At 39.1% G+C, this 18,621-nt stretch overlaps 1 protein-coding gene across 4 annotated transcripts in view; it reads left to right on the forward strand.

Moving 5' to 3' along the window:
• The first annotated feature begins 382 nt into the window (after positions 1-382).
• Positions 383-18,621, forward strand: part of Dcx (doublecortin) — a 62,352-nt gene continuing 44,113 nt past the window's right edge. For 3 of the 4 annotated variants that reach the window (XM_027433583.2, XM_035450213.1, XM_035450214.1), the window contains exons 1-2: positions 926-1,289; positions 8,903-9,243. In XM_027433583.2, the coding sequence (XP_027289384.1) occupies positions 926-1,289; positions 8,903-9,243 (705 nt within the window). Of the gene's footprint in view, positions 576-903; positions 1,290-8,902; positions 9,244-18,621 lie in introns of those variants that run through there. The other variant, XM_035450215.1, reaches the window with a different exon arrangement.

Genomic DNA, 18,621 nt, shown 5'->3' on the forward strand with positions numbered 1-18,621 from the left:
ATTTGGGAATCTTTCCACAATGAAATTATTCCATTAAAAGGTGTCGCTGCATTTGCCAGGAGAGGATGAAACACCTGAAAAGACAAAAAGGATTCTGTGACCAGATAGAAACAAGAGGAAAGCAGAGCTAATAGCTTGTTAAATACTGGTTTTTCAACATCCTCCTCCGCCTTTTCAAACCCCAGCTTATTTCTTATGAATGCTGTATAGCGGCACCAGCTTGATGGGAGAGGGTTTGATGAATAGCACAAAGACACTGGGTTTTCCCTGGAGGCTGTCCCTTTAAAAGAGACTCCTAGTTCATTCTGGGGGAGGGGATACACATATTAGAGTAGGAAAAAAAGATTTGGAATAAAATTAAAATATCCTTCTTCCTAGTCATTGTATTGTGATGCAAAGACTGCTTCCTAAGCTGGAGATGCTAACCTTGGCTAGTTCCCTGTTTCTCTTCAAGGGGAATTTTGTCAGGCTAGGGATTTATTTACAACTGTTAGTCATGTGGCCATGTGTGAAGTAGCAGATGCCAGTTTTAATGTATTTTGCCCCAAGTTACAATTTGATAGGAGCCACTGTCAGTAAGTTCCAGGGTTTTAAGCTATTTCAACACCTCCTCCCAAATTTGGAACAGTGCCAAAAGTGCCACCCTTTCTATCTCTTGCTCCTGTCCCCCTCCCCAGCATCCAGTCCAACTGCCCAGCCCCCTCCTCCTTTTCTATTAAGATCAATATTCCTGCAGGTCAGGGACAAGCAGCAGATGGGTCACGGGCTTTTTTCAACCAGTTCTTTTCACAGGCAGCAGATTGCAGCTCTGGATCTGGCTAATATTTGAATTCCTTTTTTTTTTCTCTTACCCTTCCTTATTCTTTGCCTCTCCTTATCCCCACCCCTTTCTCTAACAATCAGGTTGCTGTGATTCCAATAAAATATGGAACTTGATTTTGGACATTTTGATGAAAGAGATAAGGCATCCAGGAATATGAGAGGAACACGGATGAATGGTCTTCCAAGTCCTACTCATAGTGCCCACTGTAGCTTCTACAGAACCAGAACCCTGCAGGCACTAAGTAACGAGAAGAAGGCCAAGAAGGTACGTTTCTATCGCAATGGGGATCGATACTTCAAGGGAATTGTGTACGCTGTTTCTTCTGACCGTTTCCGTAGTTTTGACGCTTTGCTGGCTGACCTGACTCGATCCTTGTCGGACAACATCAATCTGCCTCAGGGAGTGCGCTATATTTACACCATCGATGGATCCAAGAAAATCGGAAGCATGGATGAACTGGAAGAAGGTAATTTAAGTAGTGGGTGGCGGCCCCTGGAGGGAAAGGATGTTCTTGTTTATGATTGCATTTTTAGTCTTCTTTGAAAGAAACTAGGCTATTTGTCTGACAAAACATTAGGTTGACTGATGCTCAGGCTTCTGATTACAAAGTCACCAACAGGGACCATTAGCTGTCGCTCTTCATGGGGTTCCATCTCTGCTGAGGTTGAAATTTACATGGGTTTGCTAATGCTAGATATGCTTATCTGCCTGGTTATACAAAGGAAAATCTGAATTGTGACATTCAATCTAGGTCTTGTTCCTAATTAACTCTGTGTGGCAGCATCAAAGCAAGCCATGAAATCATTAGGGGAAGGAAGAATGGTTGGCTTAGCAGATAAAACAATTGTGCCCATATTTCCTATGAACTGCTAAGAAGTTGCTTGGGAATTGGTGCTCTTTAGAAATACATGCCCCAATGCAGGACTTCCTGGATATGTTCGCAGAGGATTAGACTTTTAGGTAAGTGGTGGCTGCTCAGCTGTTGCTTCTAAAAAGCTCACTTCAGGGTGTGTCTGACAGGCTGAGATCATTGGGAGAAATTCGGAAGAAAGCTGTAGGTATGTCTGGTATTTTAATGAACACCATTTCTATTAGAATAGGAATGAGTCACTCTACCTAAATCCTTTCAGATCCTCTCTATAGTTTGGAATTGCAACTGAATATTATGAGTTGGCAGCTGAAAACCTTGACAACCTGTGGACCCACGTGATAATAGAGAAAAATCCATTTTCTTTTTTTTGTATATTTAGAAAATCTCGTGTCATATTGTTAACATTTTATATTGCCATATAAATTATTGTAATCAATTTAACCCATAGCTACTTTAAAAGGATAGCCTCAAGGAATAGAGACAATGAAAATGTTCTTCCAGTCTTTCCTACATTATTCAGCTCTCCCTCCCTCCCCCAATGCCCCCAATCTCTGAGCAGAGGTGAGTCAGTGCAAACAGATCTCTAGGGAATCTAGATTATAAATAACCAACAAGGAAAGAGAAACAGTGCATTTGGTGACTTCGTAGGAGTACCCCAGCTCTGCTTCACTGTGTCGAGGTTTCCTGTGTTCCTAGACAAAGGGACATGAAGGTTTCCCTTATTTCCCTATTTCCTTCATGTAGTTGTGGTTCAAAGTAGTAATGTAAAGTGATTTGGGCATAGTGGTTCCAGCTGAATCTTAATGATTCAAATCTAAGAGTTTTCTACATAGCTGACCTTGAAAATCCACTCGGAGGGGGATGATTCCATCATATACAGAGAGGATAGGCAAACACTGATACTAGACTTTCATGATCATCAAAGGGTTAATTGTTCTAGTGCATATCTGAAAATAAAAGGAGGCCAGTTGGGGTCAATTCCAAATCTGCATGCTCTGTCGAGGGAGCTGTCCAACAATCAATAAGGTGTGTGTCTTCAGTTGCTGTGAAATCTATATCTCAGTCAAAGTTGAGGGATTTCTCTGTAATACCTTTTACAAACAAAGCACACTGATTCTCCCAGTTTGTCTTAATATCCACTATCTATGAACACTCAAAGTCCATAATACACACTAGGTCAGAATCTGAACTAGAGATAGTATTCTGAGTAAGAGTGAAAATGTTATATTTAATATCAGTGTTTTGCACAGATTTCCCTCAATCAATGTTTTACAAATTTGCCCCCACCCGTGTGTGTGTGTGTGTGTGTGTGTGTGTGTGTGTGTGTGTGTGTGCACTGAGAAAAAGTTTATGATAAACCATATCAATCTAGTCTGTGCAGGTGATCAGTATGATTTTTCAAAACAGACCACAGCTTTATTCCCACCTGTGTTCTCCTGGTTCCTGCTAAACTGGGCCCAAATACCACTTCTGGGTGCAGTGGCATTTCCTGATGTTTCCAAACAGTATAGAATCTGATCTGGATAGGGATCAATTAAAGTTTCTCATCTTGTCTTCTTACAAGCCCCAAGCAACAGTGCCAACGCTTTTTCAGTCATATGTTGAGAAAAATCCAGCGCTATTTCTGGGGGAGTATTGATAATGTGATAATTTTTCCAACTAACATATAGATAAGTGGAAGTGCAACTGGCATGAGGAAGATCCGGAAAGGGCTTTCTTTGCTCTTCATTTTGTCAGAGTTTCTTATCTAGAGTAAAAGGTCAGAAATCCCTTTATTTTGTTTACTTCTAGAAGAACGTGGATAGAAGAGCAAAAATTATTAATGTACACTGTTTCCAGTTAAGATTTAAACTGAGGATGTTGGAAAGATTCCTCGTGAAGAATAAGGAATTTTGGGTTCTCATCTTGGAGCAGATTAAATGGAAAATGAAATATTGGGAATGAGATTTGTTTCAAATTCAGATCAGTTAGCTTCTAGCCTGTAGAAACTTGAGGAAATCAGTTTTTTAGATCTATACAATGAAAGCAATTGCTCTGAGAATCAATTCAAAAATGATACGAGGTGCTTTCTATTTTTCTTCATACGTAGTGATATTCAATAAAGGGTAGCTATTACTGCCTGAGTTTATCCTAATCTGTACTTGGTTAGCTATGATTATGAGGCTGTCTCTATCATCACTGGTACTAATGGTCTCTCTTTTGAAATAATTGCTTTAGTCTGGTCCAGTGGTTTACATCTTTTAAGCCAATTATCAAGGGTCTAAGGCAGGAGGATAGTGAGTTTGAGGCCAGCCTGGACTATAGTGGTCTGGGAACACATTACAGATCAATGAGACAGGACCTTGAAGTCTTGGGCCTCTGAACTCATTTTGACACTCTTTATTGAAAAATGCTTTTGAATATTAATACTTGGAGAGTGTTAGATGAGGTGATTTTGAGGAGTCCTTTCCATTAACAATGGTGATAAAGAGTTCCTAGCTGTAGAAATCCTCACTTCTGTTCCTTTTTGTTTTGTAGATCACACAATATATGTTCCCAAATGATCAGAATGTTAAATACTTAGCTTAAAATTAGATAAAATAAAAATCAAATGCTAATCACTCTGACCTTATGGCACCTCTGGCGCTCCTTTTGTCTGGTGACTCTAGTAACTCTCTGCTGCTAGATGTGGAAAGCATCAAGGGAAACATTTTGAACCTAAGCCCCATTTTTCATGTCAGCCTTTCCACAGCTTCTTGCATACAACGAGGGTCTTGGCAAAACCACAGAGGATGTGGCCCTCATTAGCAGTGTCCCCAGATGGTCAATGAAGGAGATCCATCAGTGGTATTTCCTTTTGTTTGTCTTTTCTTTATATTTCATTAGAGAACCATTGTCTGTTTCCATCATATCTAATCTTTTCTTTACTTCCATGTTTATATACATGGGAATGTATATAAGGTATCGATTTGAGGCTTGTACTTGTGAGTAGTCAGTTTTTGTGTATTAAGACAGGTTTGAGCACTGTTAATTATGTAGAATATTTGAGGAACACTTAAAAGAGGGACAGTCCTGGATAAATTGAGCTATATAATGACACTGTGTAACCCATCCCCGTTACCATAGTGTACTTGTTCCAATGAGATGAAACCACCTTTTTACTAAGGCTGTTGTTACTAAAGCAAGTGCATCACCCAAAGCGGGGATTTTAGGATACTCAGGAGTGATGCATGGACATGATAATACTATCTTTTAATATTTTGATGTAATAATACAATGAAGTATCATTCAATAATTTCTTTTTTGAGTTAGGAATCCCCAGAAAAGAATAGAAAGCACAGGGAAAAAGTGACATTTTTTTTGTCATTAAGAGATTATAAATATATATGACTCCTTGGAAAATTGAGCCTTCCTAAAGGTGAAGAAGAGTACTCGTTGTATCATTTTGATGTTAATACCAGTCCCCTTATGCCCTTGTAGCTGCGTTTCCACTATTTCACTTCCCTCACCCTGCATCCCAAAGCAGGTGAATTCCAGTTTGCTTGGCTGAGAAACAGTTTTCTTCCTAGGTTCCCAGAGAGTGGAAAGTAACCACTGGAGGCTGTGGCAGGGTGGAGACTCAGCTGTGGAAAGGTGTAATATGCCTCACTCAGTTCCAAGTTCTAGGTAACCATGTAGGAAGCACCAGGCTCTGAAAAATAGACCTGGGAAATTTTGCAAGATTAGAACCAGGAAACTCTGTCTATAACAAAGCAACACATCTAGGCCTTTCCAATAATAGGACTAGAAGGTCCTTGGGGATGGGCATCTATGGTTTTTGCATTTGATTATTGCAATAACTATTTCCTTAAGCTTGTTTGATATTGAAAAGAGAAAAGAAATTCCCTCTTACACATCTTTAGGCCCACAAAGGACTGCTATCACATAGTGAAATGCCTTCATTTTGTAGATAAAGAAGTCAAGACTTATGGAGATTAAGTGACATGCCCGAGGTCATATGGCTCCTAAAGTGTCTGGTTGGGATTTGAATTAAGATCTGTCTTCTTCATTCTCTCAACTGCTGAGATTTACAAGCATGGGTCAACATGCTCTTCTATAAGGCACTAGTCTTTTTGTTGTTTCTTTCAGCGTCCTGTAGCCCAAGCTTGCTATGTAGCTGAGGGTGACCTTGAACTCCTTCCCCTCCTACCTCTTGAAAGTGCTGGGATTATAGATGTGCATAAGCTTGCCTGGCTAAATAACTATTCTTAATCATCATAAGTGTCTGGCCCTAAGTGGGCATCAGCAGTTGCAGTAGGCAGCAATGACTTTGCTGTGTGTGAGCTATAAAGATCGTGCATTGGTAATTTACAGCTCTAAGAGGCTTCCTTTCTAGGAACATAAAACATTAAGTCATTAATTAATTAGTTAATTGACAAGGTCTCATTAGGAAGGCCTTCTTTGGTCAGGAACTCACTATGTGAAGCAGGCAGCCTCCAGCTCACAGAGATCCTCTCTTTGCTGTTTCTTGAGGTTGGGGATTATGGGAATGCACCACCATGCCCTGCCTGTAGCAGGCAATCTTATCTTTGAAGCACAGAACTCCAGAAATGCTCACATCACACAGCACAGCTCAGGTCAGCTGACCTTGATGCATTTTTGCTCTTCTTTAGCTTGGGTTCCTCCTCACCCTACACCCTCTTTCTCAGCTTATACTTCTTCCTCTTCCTCTTTCCACTTTTCTCTTTGTTACCTGTCCCTTTAGATGAGGGGCTTAATGATAAGGAGAACTTACGAAGTGCTTACTATGCTCCATTCTCTAGTCTCAGCACTGGACTTGTGCCCCCACAGCAACCCTATAAGGCAGGTCTTATTATTAGCCACCCCCCACCTTGCAGACAAGAGGCTGCTGCCAAGGAAGTCAGGTAATTTGCCAAAGGTCACACAGCTAGAAAGTGTTAGGGATTGCAATCTGACTGACATCATACCAGCTGTTCTTTTTCCACTGCTATGTATTCAGGCCAAAAGTAGAGAGTGGAGTGATTAAAATGTACCCTCAGAAGGTGCTCAACATAGATTTGGCGGAGGGCTGAGCCCTGTGGAAAGTTCTCGGGTGCCATATGATACTCTAATTATTTGCCATCATATTCATTTTCATCTGGGAGTAGTTAATTATACTTGTAGTTCAGAGGCTTAGAGGTTTAAGAGGGGAGCAAAAAAAAAAAAAAAAAAAAAAAAAAAAAAAAACAGCCCAGAGCCCTAATAGGGCAACACAGCTGACTCTTCAGAAGAGCATGTGGATGAGTGAAATCATAAATATAAAGCCCTGGATGTTTCCACTTCACCAGTTGTCTGACAGAGTTTGAAAGTGTATGGCAAGTAATGGAAAGCATCTGACCCAAAGGCAGCGACCTCTTGGAAGATGTCCATGAATATGATGAAGTGTAGAGGCAAGAGGCCATTTCTAGTGTATGTGGTGGGAAGGATGTTGGCTACGAATATACAGAGGAAATGAATGGGTCCCTTTATCCTTGTGTCACACTTTATAGGTCCTAGCCTCTGAACACTGGAGTTGTGTTGGATTTGCATGTCATAAGGCCAACAAAATCAGAATCTCTTTCCTTGCAAACTCAATTCCCATCCTGACTGAACACACGTGCTCCAAGTAGGGCCAGTGCCTATGATGGCCTGTAATCCATCTCTTGGTTTTCTTACTGTAACAGACCATAAGAGAGATTAAGCATCTTTGTGTGCTACCCTCCCCCTACACAAACATACTAATCCCCTCAAACTACCCTGGAGATTGCCACCGAATCTAAGAACTAACTGAGAAATTTATTAATTCGCATGACTTAAAGGATTTGGTGCGATCAATATTTGCAAAGGGAACAAATTGTCAGCCTGCAATTTCTGAATGTCTTTGTATAGTTTTCCTACTGAGACCAAAGGAAGTAGAAGAGTCATCCGACTTTGTGTTTAATTCTTTTTTTCTTGTACTGGCTAAGGATTATATATTTGTCTGTGTATTAATTTTATTACTGATGACTTAAAGCCTGATAAAAATCACTGTTTCTGCAGTTCAACCTCTGGATGAACTTCTGTATACCTCGAGGCTAATGTGCTTTCCTCGGCAATTTCAGCTTTTTTTTTTTTCAATATACTTCTCCTTCAGGCTGATCCTAACTCTCCTAATTTTCTTCAGGTTCTAGTTCCCAGTGTCTAATGCCCTCCTCTTGCCTCTGGACACTTTATTTCTTCCATGGTGTCAGTCATTTCCACCAGCCCACGGTGAATGTAAAACTCATACTAGACCTTTTTCAATTCAATCAGGCTGCATAATGCACTCTTCCACTCATTACTGTAGCAGCCAAAAGCAACTGATGGAGATGGCATCAAATACACAGATGTAATATGCAATATTTAGGAGGCTGGAGAAAGATGCAAGGGAGTAGTAGAAACAGAAATACATATTTTCTAAAGAAGTGCTAAACTTACAAACACTAAGAATGCTCTGTGTGTGTGTGTGTGTGTGTGTGTGTGTGTGTGTGTGTGTGTGTGTGTTTGTGTGTGTAGCTCATTTTCATAGTTCCTTCATTTGGAGAAGGATAACATACTTACACACACATTTAGATATTAGACTCATGTGCAAACACACACACACATTCACATGAACACACCCTTTACATTTCAATAACCCAAAAGCCTGTGCAAAGGAATGTTTTGCTTTGCTTTTGACCAAGTGTGTACTGAATGTCTGATATGCAAGATTGTTTGGTTCACTTCAATTTGAAATAAAAATAAATCAGCTTCAGACATTTTCCTTGGCTCATAATACAGCCAAAAGATGAGACTAGGAGTGCAAAATTAGCATAGGAGCATCAGGACATAGAAACAAGTTAAACATGCTCCAGTGGTACATGGAAGTTAATGAACACCATAGAAAGTGAAAAGCCTTTACATTCCAATAGCATCATATTGATTGTGGGTGTTTGCTGGTTTAATTACCCTTAGATTTACAAAGTTCTCCAACTAGATATGCCATTACATTGAAGAATGTTTAGCTGATTACTTTTGAATTTGAGTAAATCAAGTCGTCAGAGGGTCCATTTAGGAACTGGACATAAGGATGGCTATTTTCTCAACATTTCACCTAAAGCCTTATTTCAGTGTGAGTGTATATATAGTAGCATGTTTTGCATCTGCATATCTACTTCGGGACTAATCAACTAACCATTTCCTTCTTCCCTTAGGGGAGAGTTATGTTTGTTCTTCAGACAATTTCTTTAAAAAGGTTGAGTACACCAAGAATGTCAATCCCAACTGGTCCGTCAACGTAAAAACATCTGCTAACATGAAAGCTCCCCAGTCCTTGGCAAGCAGCAACAGTGCACAAACCAGAGAGAACAAGGACTTTGTGCGCCCCAAACTTGTGACCATCATCCGCAGCGGGGTGAAGCCTCGAAAGGCAGTGCGTGTGCTTCTTAACAAGAAAACAGCCCACTCTTTCGAGCAGGTCCTAACTGACATCACAGAAGCGATCAAGCTGGAAACCGGAGTAGTCAAAAAACTCTACACCCTTGATGGAAAACAGGTCAGTGCCTAGACAAAGGACTTTTCTCATTTTCTCAACTCTGTAGATCAGTGGCTCTCAACCTGTGGGTCATGACATTTTCACAGGGGTCACCAAAGACCATTGGAAAACACAAATATTTACATTACTACTCATAACAGTGGCAAAATCACAGTTGTAAAATAAATGAAAATAATTTTATAGTTGGGAGTAACCACAACAAGAGGAACTGTATTAAACAGCATTAGGAAGGTTGAGAACCACCGTTTTAGATGCTCATTTTATACCTAAACCATTATTCATGGCTGAGGGTCTCTCCCTCCATATCCCTTCATCCTTAACTGATACTCTTTATCTCATTTGGGAGAAAGATATTCACAATAGACAAAGAAATGAACCAGAAATTGACTACTTTGAAACTCATTTTACTTTTGATTTATCGGGTATAATGGTCAGTTAGCCTACAGATTTTTATTCACTAAAAATGTTTGCAAAACCAGGATTTACAAGTATATGCACACACACACACACACACACACACACACACACACACACACACACACACACACACACACATGCACGCACCCTTGATCATTTTATATATATGGTTTGTCCCACTCATTTTTTGCATCCATTTGGATGAAAAGAAATTGAAGTGACTTATATTTACATGAGAGGAGGCAAGCGAGAGGAGAGCACTGAAACTTCTGCTGCATTGTCTTTGTCTTGCACTAAGATATATATTTCTCTCCCCTTTTCATGTGACATAGCTTTTTAAATTTGGTTCCATGGATGGCTTGTGGGAGAAAGGAACTATTTCAGGATTCTAAAATTAGCCCAAGAAAGATGTTACCATCTGTTCCTCTCCAAATCAGGTTCTTCATGTCATTGGTTATACTACTGAAGTGCCACCTATATTAGTATCTGGAAAAGAATGCAGTCAGGCGTCTCCCTAAGACAGATGCTCCATTCTCATGAGCATAGAGATCTGTAAATATGTAACAAAAATTTTCCAAGAGAGTTGTAACAGTGCCTAGTTCTATTGGTTCAAAAGGTCATTTTGGTTACCCTTCTAGAAGACAAGTGTAGATTATTATCAGTCCTTACCTCTTAAAATATCTTTCATAACTGAACAGTTACAGAGTTTCTAAGATGTAGATTTCTATACATCAAAATGACTAATGGGTATTTAAGTACAGAATTATGCCTTTCCCCATAATTACCGATGTGCATTGGATGTTACAAGATTTCAAGTTTCAGGAAAAGTCACTTATATACTTTGCATTGGCAATTTTGATAAATTTGTGTCTTCTTTTTTCTTATCTTTTTGTGCTCCAAGATGTCTAGATCCATAGCTTATAGTCCAGGTTCACTGAGAGACTCTGTCTCAAGGGAATAGGCAGAGAGCTGTACAGCATAATACCCATTGTCTCCTTCTGTCCTTTACACAAACACGGGCACATGCGCCATGCACACACACATAACACTCCATGAGCATCATCTCTCTCTCTCTCAGTCACACACACCTCACAAGCGCGTGCACACACACACACACACACACACACACATACACACCATGAGAATTCACACACACCACACCATTTACACACATGCACACAGCAAACGCATTCAAACACACAAACACAACGTACTACAAGAATCCACACATATACCACAAGGATTCACACATAGCACAAGCATTCACACATAGCACAAGCATTCACACACACACACATACCACAAATATTCACACATTCATCACAAGCATTCACACACACCACAAGCATTTGCACATATGTGTACACACACACAGCACAGAATTCACATGCACACAAGTGCACTCACCATAAGCATTCACCCACCAACCCAAGTGTGTGTGTGTATACTATAAGCATATACACACACACCAAACTTTAATACACATACAGACATGTATCCCAACAAACATTCACACATCCACACACATATCACAAGCATACACAAACATTTACACATACACCACAAGTATTCATAGACACACAACCAAACACTATTAAAAATCAAAGCTTAGCCCTCTGATAATGACTGCAAATATAAATAAATTTATTGGTATTCACATATATCTTAATAAGGATTAGTGCTCTTCGTCTACTTTACCTCTATGATTTTTAGTATGGGTTTCCAGTGTTGTGTGAAGATGGATCATTCCTTGGCTTTCTTGACTGCTCCTGATAATGTGTAAAAGGTAACGTACAAATCTTAAGTAAGCAAGCCTCTGTCCAATGAGTGTCAAGTCCTCTCCAATGTCTTCAAGCATCATTTACAATTTCTTTAGGAAGATGCTACCTAAAGTGCCATGATAAAAGGAGATTTCTTAACTTGTAATTTTTGTCTTCACTTTCTTCCCAAATGTGGATGATTTAAGGGGTAGAAAGTAGAAGATTCACAAAGAAAGCAAGAGAATGGGCAGACTATTAGAACTGTGGTACCACCACAGTACCACAATGCTGGATAAGGATGATTGATTCGTGTGGGCGGTTAGCATCCCATATGCCATCACTATTTGTTATATTTTTAAACATTTATTGGCGCTATAAATTGTTGTGCAAGAAATGTGTTTTATAATGACACTTTTGTGCCTGTATGACTTTGCAATTTGATCACATTCATCCCTCATTACCTTGCCCTCTTCACAAATACCTGATTTTCCAGTACCACTTGTTGAGAAGAAAAAGCAGAACTTTTACAGCTATCTCCTTAAGGAGATTAGCTTACAGTTTTCTTTTTTGTTGTACCATTATCTGGTTTTGGTATGAGGGTAATACTGGCTTTATAAAAAAGAGTTGCACCATTTATTCCTTTTCTAATGTATGTAATAGTTTCTGAAGCGTTGGTGTTCTTTTTTAAAGGTCTAGTGTAACAAGGTCTGGGTCTACACTTTTTTTAACTTTGGAGATTGTTTTTATTGCTGCTTCAATTTTGTTGCTCCTTATAGATCTGCTTAAATTGCTCATCTCATCTTGGTTCAGTTTTGGTAGTTTACATGCAGGTAGAAAAGGTATGACCTAATGATTTTCTAGATTTCATTATTATCTGTTGTAATGTCTCCACATTCTTTTGTGATTTTTAATCTGGTTCTCCTCTCTTTTTCTTTTTGTTACTTTGCCTAAGGGTTTCTCTAGTATTTTTTTCACTGACACTTAGTATTTTTATATTTTTATTTCATTAATTTTAGGCCCGATGTTTTCCCTTTGATTCATGCAATATTAACTAATTAGTAACCTTAATAACAGTGTAAAATGTTTTGCCAAGTAACACAAATGACGACATTTCACTATAATGATAATTGGAGGAAAGGGAATTATGCAAAGATAAGCACAATTGAAGTGATCATAGAATTCTACTTGTCAAAGGTGCAGAAAGGCAATTCAAGTGATTCTGAGGTTTCTATCTAAGGTGTGGCTGGATGATGAGGCCATTAAGGAGATTAAGGAGAGCCAACACAATAAAGTGGACTTTAGAAATACTGAGTTTTGGAGCTTTGCTGCATCTAAGCAAAGACTCTAGAAGAGCTACAAATGGATCTGTGTCTCAGAAGATGGGGTCTGAACTAGGGATACAAATTTAAAAGTAACTTGTAAACAATCATAGCTAAAATCAGGAAAGTAGATGAATTCGGCAAGGATGTATCTGACAGGTTGCCCCAAACCCCAAAGACCCTCTATTGGATTTGAGTTAGAGGAGTGGGTGAAAGGAGGGACCCAGCATGTTAGAGAACCCTGAGAAATCATGTGAAGATGTGTTCAGAGAGGCCAGGAGGACAGTTTTTACTCAGTTTTGGGCAGCTATATCAATGTGGCAGTTTTTTTTTTCCGAGATAAAGTAAGGATTGCAAATTAATTGAATTTAAGTGATTGGGATGATCATTATTGTTGCTAAAGGAAGAAAAACTCAGTGAGAACCTCGGAGGTAACTGGGCAGATAGAGTCATGATTATGTGAGACTGTAAGAAACCTGGTTTCCTGACAACACCTTATACTGGATGTATCAAAACTTACCTGTCCATTGTTCAATAGTTTCTTTTCCTGTTTTCTGTTGTATGGAGTTGGCTGAAATACCATTTCATAGAGCTGTACACCTCACTCCACATATTCACTTAAACAGGTAAAAGCTAGTCCTTAGTCCCACAGTGGTCTTGTTCTGTATTATCAATTGATGCCCCCCCCCCCCATGAATCAGACTTGTCTTTGGCCTGATTTTCTCAGGACATTGATTTCAGCATACAGATTTTGTTGTCAAAACTCTAACATTTTAATTTCAACACAAGATCAGCACTGATCAATTTAGAGCACATGTCCTAAATTATGTCATATGCAACATATAGAATGTTCTCTGGCCAAATAAATGTCATTGCACAGTATAGTGCTTTATTATATCAAGATTCAAAGAAGACATCTTCCAAGAAACCTGCTTGATTTTGTTTCAGCCAGTGTTCCTCAAACTATTTTGAACAACAAAGCCTAAAGTAATAGGTGACCATATGGTGAAATGCACATGGGGAATCACTGACCTCTGCCGTGGGTATTTGCATTTTAATTAGAGCATCTTGGAAAAGAAAAACCTTGAAGGCCCAGAGAAATAATTACATGGAAAGGAAACAGGCACCACTGCATTTTGACAAGGCTTAAAATCTGGAACAGGAAGGCTCTTTCAGATAGAGCATTGCTAGTCACAGAGGTAACACCCACCCCACCCCCACAGGCCAGACAAGGCTTGAGAGCCCCCATCTTCGCCTCAGCCTCTAGAATCATAGGGATTGAAAAAAATGGGGTGGTTTTTCTAGACAATGTATTTAAAGCCCTCCAAAGTCAAAAGACATTAAGGAAATCCTTTGGTCCTGTGCCTCAAAGTTTGCCTTCTCTAAGCACAGTGCTAAAGAGATAGCAACATCAATTTGCTACTATATGTAGTCCTGTACAGACCAGCACCCCTCCAATAAGCCCATGCTGTAGAGTCAATGGGGGAAATCAAACAGGGTTACTAGTCAGTGTTAACTTCCATAGGGAGTACTAATTAACTACACTGTACAGTTTCTATTGCCCAAACTCCAGATTTCTCCAGGTGGCAACAATTTGGCAAACCTCAGAAGTCTGAACAGTTTGCCCAGTAAGGTAACAGTTTTTATACAAGGTTTGAAGCCAGAGATCAGTACCTTCTGAAGTCAATCTGCATCTACACACACACACACACACACACACACACACACACACACACACACACACACACACACACAAACAATGCCACTGCTTCTTTTGAGTATCGGCTGCCTTGTTCCATGAACTCAAATGTAAACATTTGTGTATCTGGACAGTTCTGGTCTTAGTCACCTAAGGTGTTACAGCCTTGCTAGAAAGCTGAAATATTTGCCTCTGCAGTTTATGTACTATGGCAGTTGATAGGTGAGCTTCCTCTCTCTTTTCCCAAAGAGGATGCATTCTTGCTTTGATCAATGTCTCGTATTTGACTTGTTACCTACTGAGAACTGATGTTTGTGTTTTCCCAAATTGTTCTCTAGTGGGCAATCTATACTTAAGATTTTGGGTCTTCTAGAATAGTTGATGTACTTTGGAATGTGTTGCAGTTTTTCTTGGCCCTCAGCACTTTTGTTTTTATGAATTCTCTTCTGCATTAAAAAAACTTACCAATCTGTTTGGTACAAAGGGGAATATATTAATATTATGTATTTAAACATTTTCTCCCATCTGAGTTCACTTATGTTACTTTTATATTTTGTTTTTGAAGGGTGCAGCCCATGTCTCATGTAGACTAGAATAGCACTGAACTCATTAGATAACTGAGGATGACCTTGAACTTTGAACCTTCTGCCCCTACTTCCCAAGTGCTAAAATTATTGGCATGTGCCACTGTGCTCATGTTTTGTATGGTGCTAGGAATCAAACATAAGGCTTCATATATGCTAGACAGGCACTCTACCACCTAAGCTATATCTTCAGCCCTCATGTGTTTCTGTTCTGAAAATAATCAGATACTTTTACTTGTCCATAAAAGTATTGTGGACCCCAGCCAGGCACCATGCCTATTGTTCCTAGTGGATAACCAGCTCTGGGCTAGCTGCACTTGCACGAAGTAGTGAATGAGACTTCTGCCCTAAAATGTCCATCCAAAATTGTGGTGACTTCTTGGTAAAGAGCGTACTCTTTCTCTAGTTCTAATATACTTTATGTCATTGCTATTAGGTAGTTTCTATGGCTTGGTAGACTCAAGGTAGGAAATAGATATCTGCTTCCTCAGAATCTTTCACAAGAGGTTCCTGGGACTGATGGATGGTACCAATCCATTTCCAGGCTGGAATTGTTTCAGTCATTTAGCCTGCTGCTCTGAAGAAGACATCTCTGAAGGTGGAATGAAAGTTGATTAGCAATAAGATAGATTATGTTTATCAGAGAGAAGAGGATTGCTTACTTTTTATCCCATGCCTGTATTTAGTGACAATTAATATAGATACTTTTATCTCAACTCAAACCATAAAATTTCCTGGCTGCAGCCACCCATCCTGGCATGAGATTCTGAATGCTACACTGCTGTTATATTGGCTGATAGAATTTGTTGGTTAAAAGATGACCAATATACCCCATCTGGAAGCTGGTGGAAGTTGAGACTGGGGATGAACTAATACAGAAAATAAGAATTTATGGAATTCTCTGATGGGAAATTACTTTACATAGCCATACTCCATTTAACATTTTCTTAAGCAGGACTCTAGAGTCAATTGCTATAACCTAGCAGGAAAAAATTCACACACCCACCTTCAACCAGTTTAACAGCCCTGGCTCTGGTTCAGTTCAATGAGGAATATCGACTTAGGCTAGTCTAGAGGGACCTTGCTGGAGACCCAGAGGTCAGGCAGCAATCATATTCCTCCCTTCTTGTAGAGTAAAAAATCTGTTTAAATCAATAGGCCCCTATTCCCCCAGCTGAATGTGGCTTTCAAGAATGACAGCATCTGTTCCATATTGCCCTTGCCCTTGTCAAACCCCAACATGAAATAGAACAGAATGGTATGGAGTAGCTAGGTTTGTGTATGTAATACATACAGCATAAGTGTAAAGGATATGGGCCCTGGAATTCTTCATACAAAAGGCAGAGCTAGTGGGAATATAAAATGAGAGTAATCAGACTGAATACAATTACAAAGAATTAAGGTTGATCAGAGTTTGCAGTCCCTAGGAAATATCCCTTTGGAATATATAGAAGAATTTGATTTTCCATAATTCAAAATATGTTTATTAACTATGTGTTGATCAGATTTCTGTAGAGGAGTAGAACTCATAGGATATAGATTATTACACAGAGATTTTATTTTATGGAGGTGCATCATGTGATTATGGAGACTAATAAAGTTGAAATACATCAACAAGCTAGAGACCCAGAGAAGAGTCTTCAATTTGGAGTCTAAAGTACTTGGCAGATAACATGTGCAAAGCCTTGCAGTTCAGTAAGAAATAGTGCAAATGGCCCTAGACAAGAAACCCAGAGATACTTGCTCTGCTACAAAAGAGCTGGACTAATGTAGACCAAATTACTGCCACTCCCTAGTCTTCATCTGCACATTCAATTCTTTAAAGTTCTGTAATTCCTAAACTCAGATTTGGAAGAATAGCAAATAGTCCAGCTTAATGAACCTTCTGGCAATGTCTAGAAGTAGATCAATACTAAATCGATCAATTTTAATTATCATTAACTAAAGAATAAGCAAAATGCCTTGCTCTCCCAATTTGCTCATGTCATTCTCAATAGTAGATTTCATTAATGAGAACTATGTGTGGCAGCTCTTCACTATTGCCAAGTGCAGCACTACTCTATATAAGCAGCAGAAGGAAAAATAGGAACACCTTGAGGTGTTCATAGTTTTATAAATGGAGATGATGGAAGGACTATATAAAAAGTATTTAATATTTAAGGTGAACATACAAACAACTATTGCAGACATAGGCATTGCCCTTGCTCATGAAGGTTTCCTCAAAAGCTCGGGCACTGTTCAGTAGCTGTGATATGTTCAATGTGTGCTGCATGCTGATTGGATGAAGGAACGACCTGAGGGAGAGTTGTGAGTAGTATGGGCTGGAATGTCAGGATCATAAAGACCAATCTTAGATAATAACATTTTAGACATATAATGGACCTTCTACATGAAAATATCCATAAAAGTGGTCTGATGAGCATGGCATTCATTTGTAAGAGATCATCATAGCACCAGAATCAGAAAATATTAATCAATTAAACTGTTTCTAAGTCACTAAATGAAATTAAAGAACTGTGGACAGTCTTATTTTTTCATCCCATTTTCCTGGTCCCTCTAAGTTAGCAATAAATGTTCTATTTTAAATGCCAGAATATGAATCATTGGATTGAATTCCTAGGATATAAAGATGATACCCATTGCCCTAAAAATTCACAGGTTTTCCTAGGGGAAAAACATATAATGACACAGATCCATAGCACAGGACATTATTTAGCTAGCTTTAGCAGATTTGTAATGAAATTGTCTGTCTGGGCATAAACATTATTGAAAGCAGAATTAGCCTAGTATGAGACATGGTTTTCTGAATGAGAAGGAAATTCCCTTTGTTCCTGGTTCATGTCAGCTAGACCGAGTTAGCTTTTAGGCATTACACCCCAAAACCTGGAAAACCAAGGTAATTAATACTGAAGATGCTTCTCAATTTCCACCTATTCTGTATTTAATTAGATCCACTCTTTGTCTCTCATACTTCTGTACCAAAGTGAGAAGTTCAATGTTAAGTGGATTTTCTGGTTTTCTTGTTTAGTTTCATATTGTTGAGCTATGTTTGTCACTGTCTGAGAGATCATTTTTATTGTGTAATTTTCTACGGGCAAAATGGCAGTGCAAGATGAGGCTTGATGCATTCTTACTTCATTTAGTGAAGTTTCGTGATCCGCAAGACTTGTTTTAGTATAAATTATACTGAGAATATCAGAGAGCTTATCATACCCTTGTTATGTTATTTCCGAGTATTTTGAATTTGTCTTCCTAGCATATCTATCACTTTCCCTTTTCCTATCTGTAAAATTCGGAGAGGAAATAGTACACACTAATTTAACAAACATGTATTCTGCCTGACATTTCACTAGGTGCTAAGAATATATTAAGACGTGTGAGCTGCATTTTCATTTTCTGCCTTTGAGGAAGCCACTGCCGCCCTACCAAATGAAGAAGGGATCTTATATAAGATTATGTGTGTAAAAATGCTCTGTGAGGTGTAAGGCTTGCTGCAAATGTTGATTATGATGTGGATTAGGCAGCCTGTTCCCTCTTCTGACATCAGCCGGGCATAGTGGTTCCCTGTAGTGTCTGATTCTTGACAAACATTCCCTTCA

Source organism: Cricetulus griseus, chromosome X, assembly GCF_003668045.3.
Source record: "Cricetulus griseus strain 17A/GY chromosome X, alternate assembly CriGri-PICRH-1.0, whole genome shotgun sequence".
NCBI classification, from domain to species: domain Eukaryota; kingdom Metazoa; phylum Chordata; class Mammalia; order Rodentia; family Cricetidae; genus Cricetulus; species Cricetulus griseus.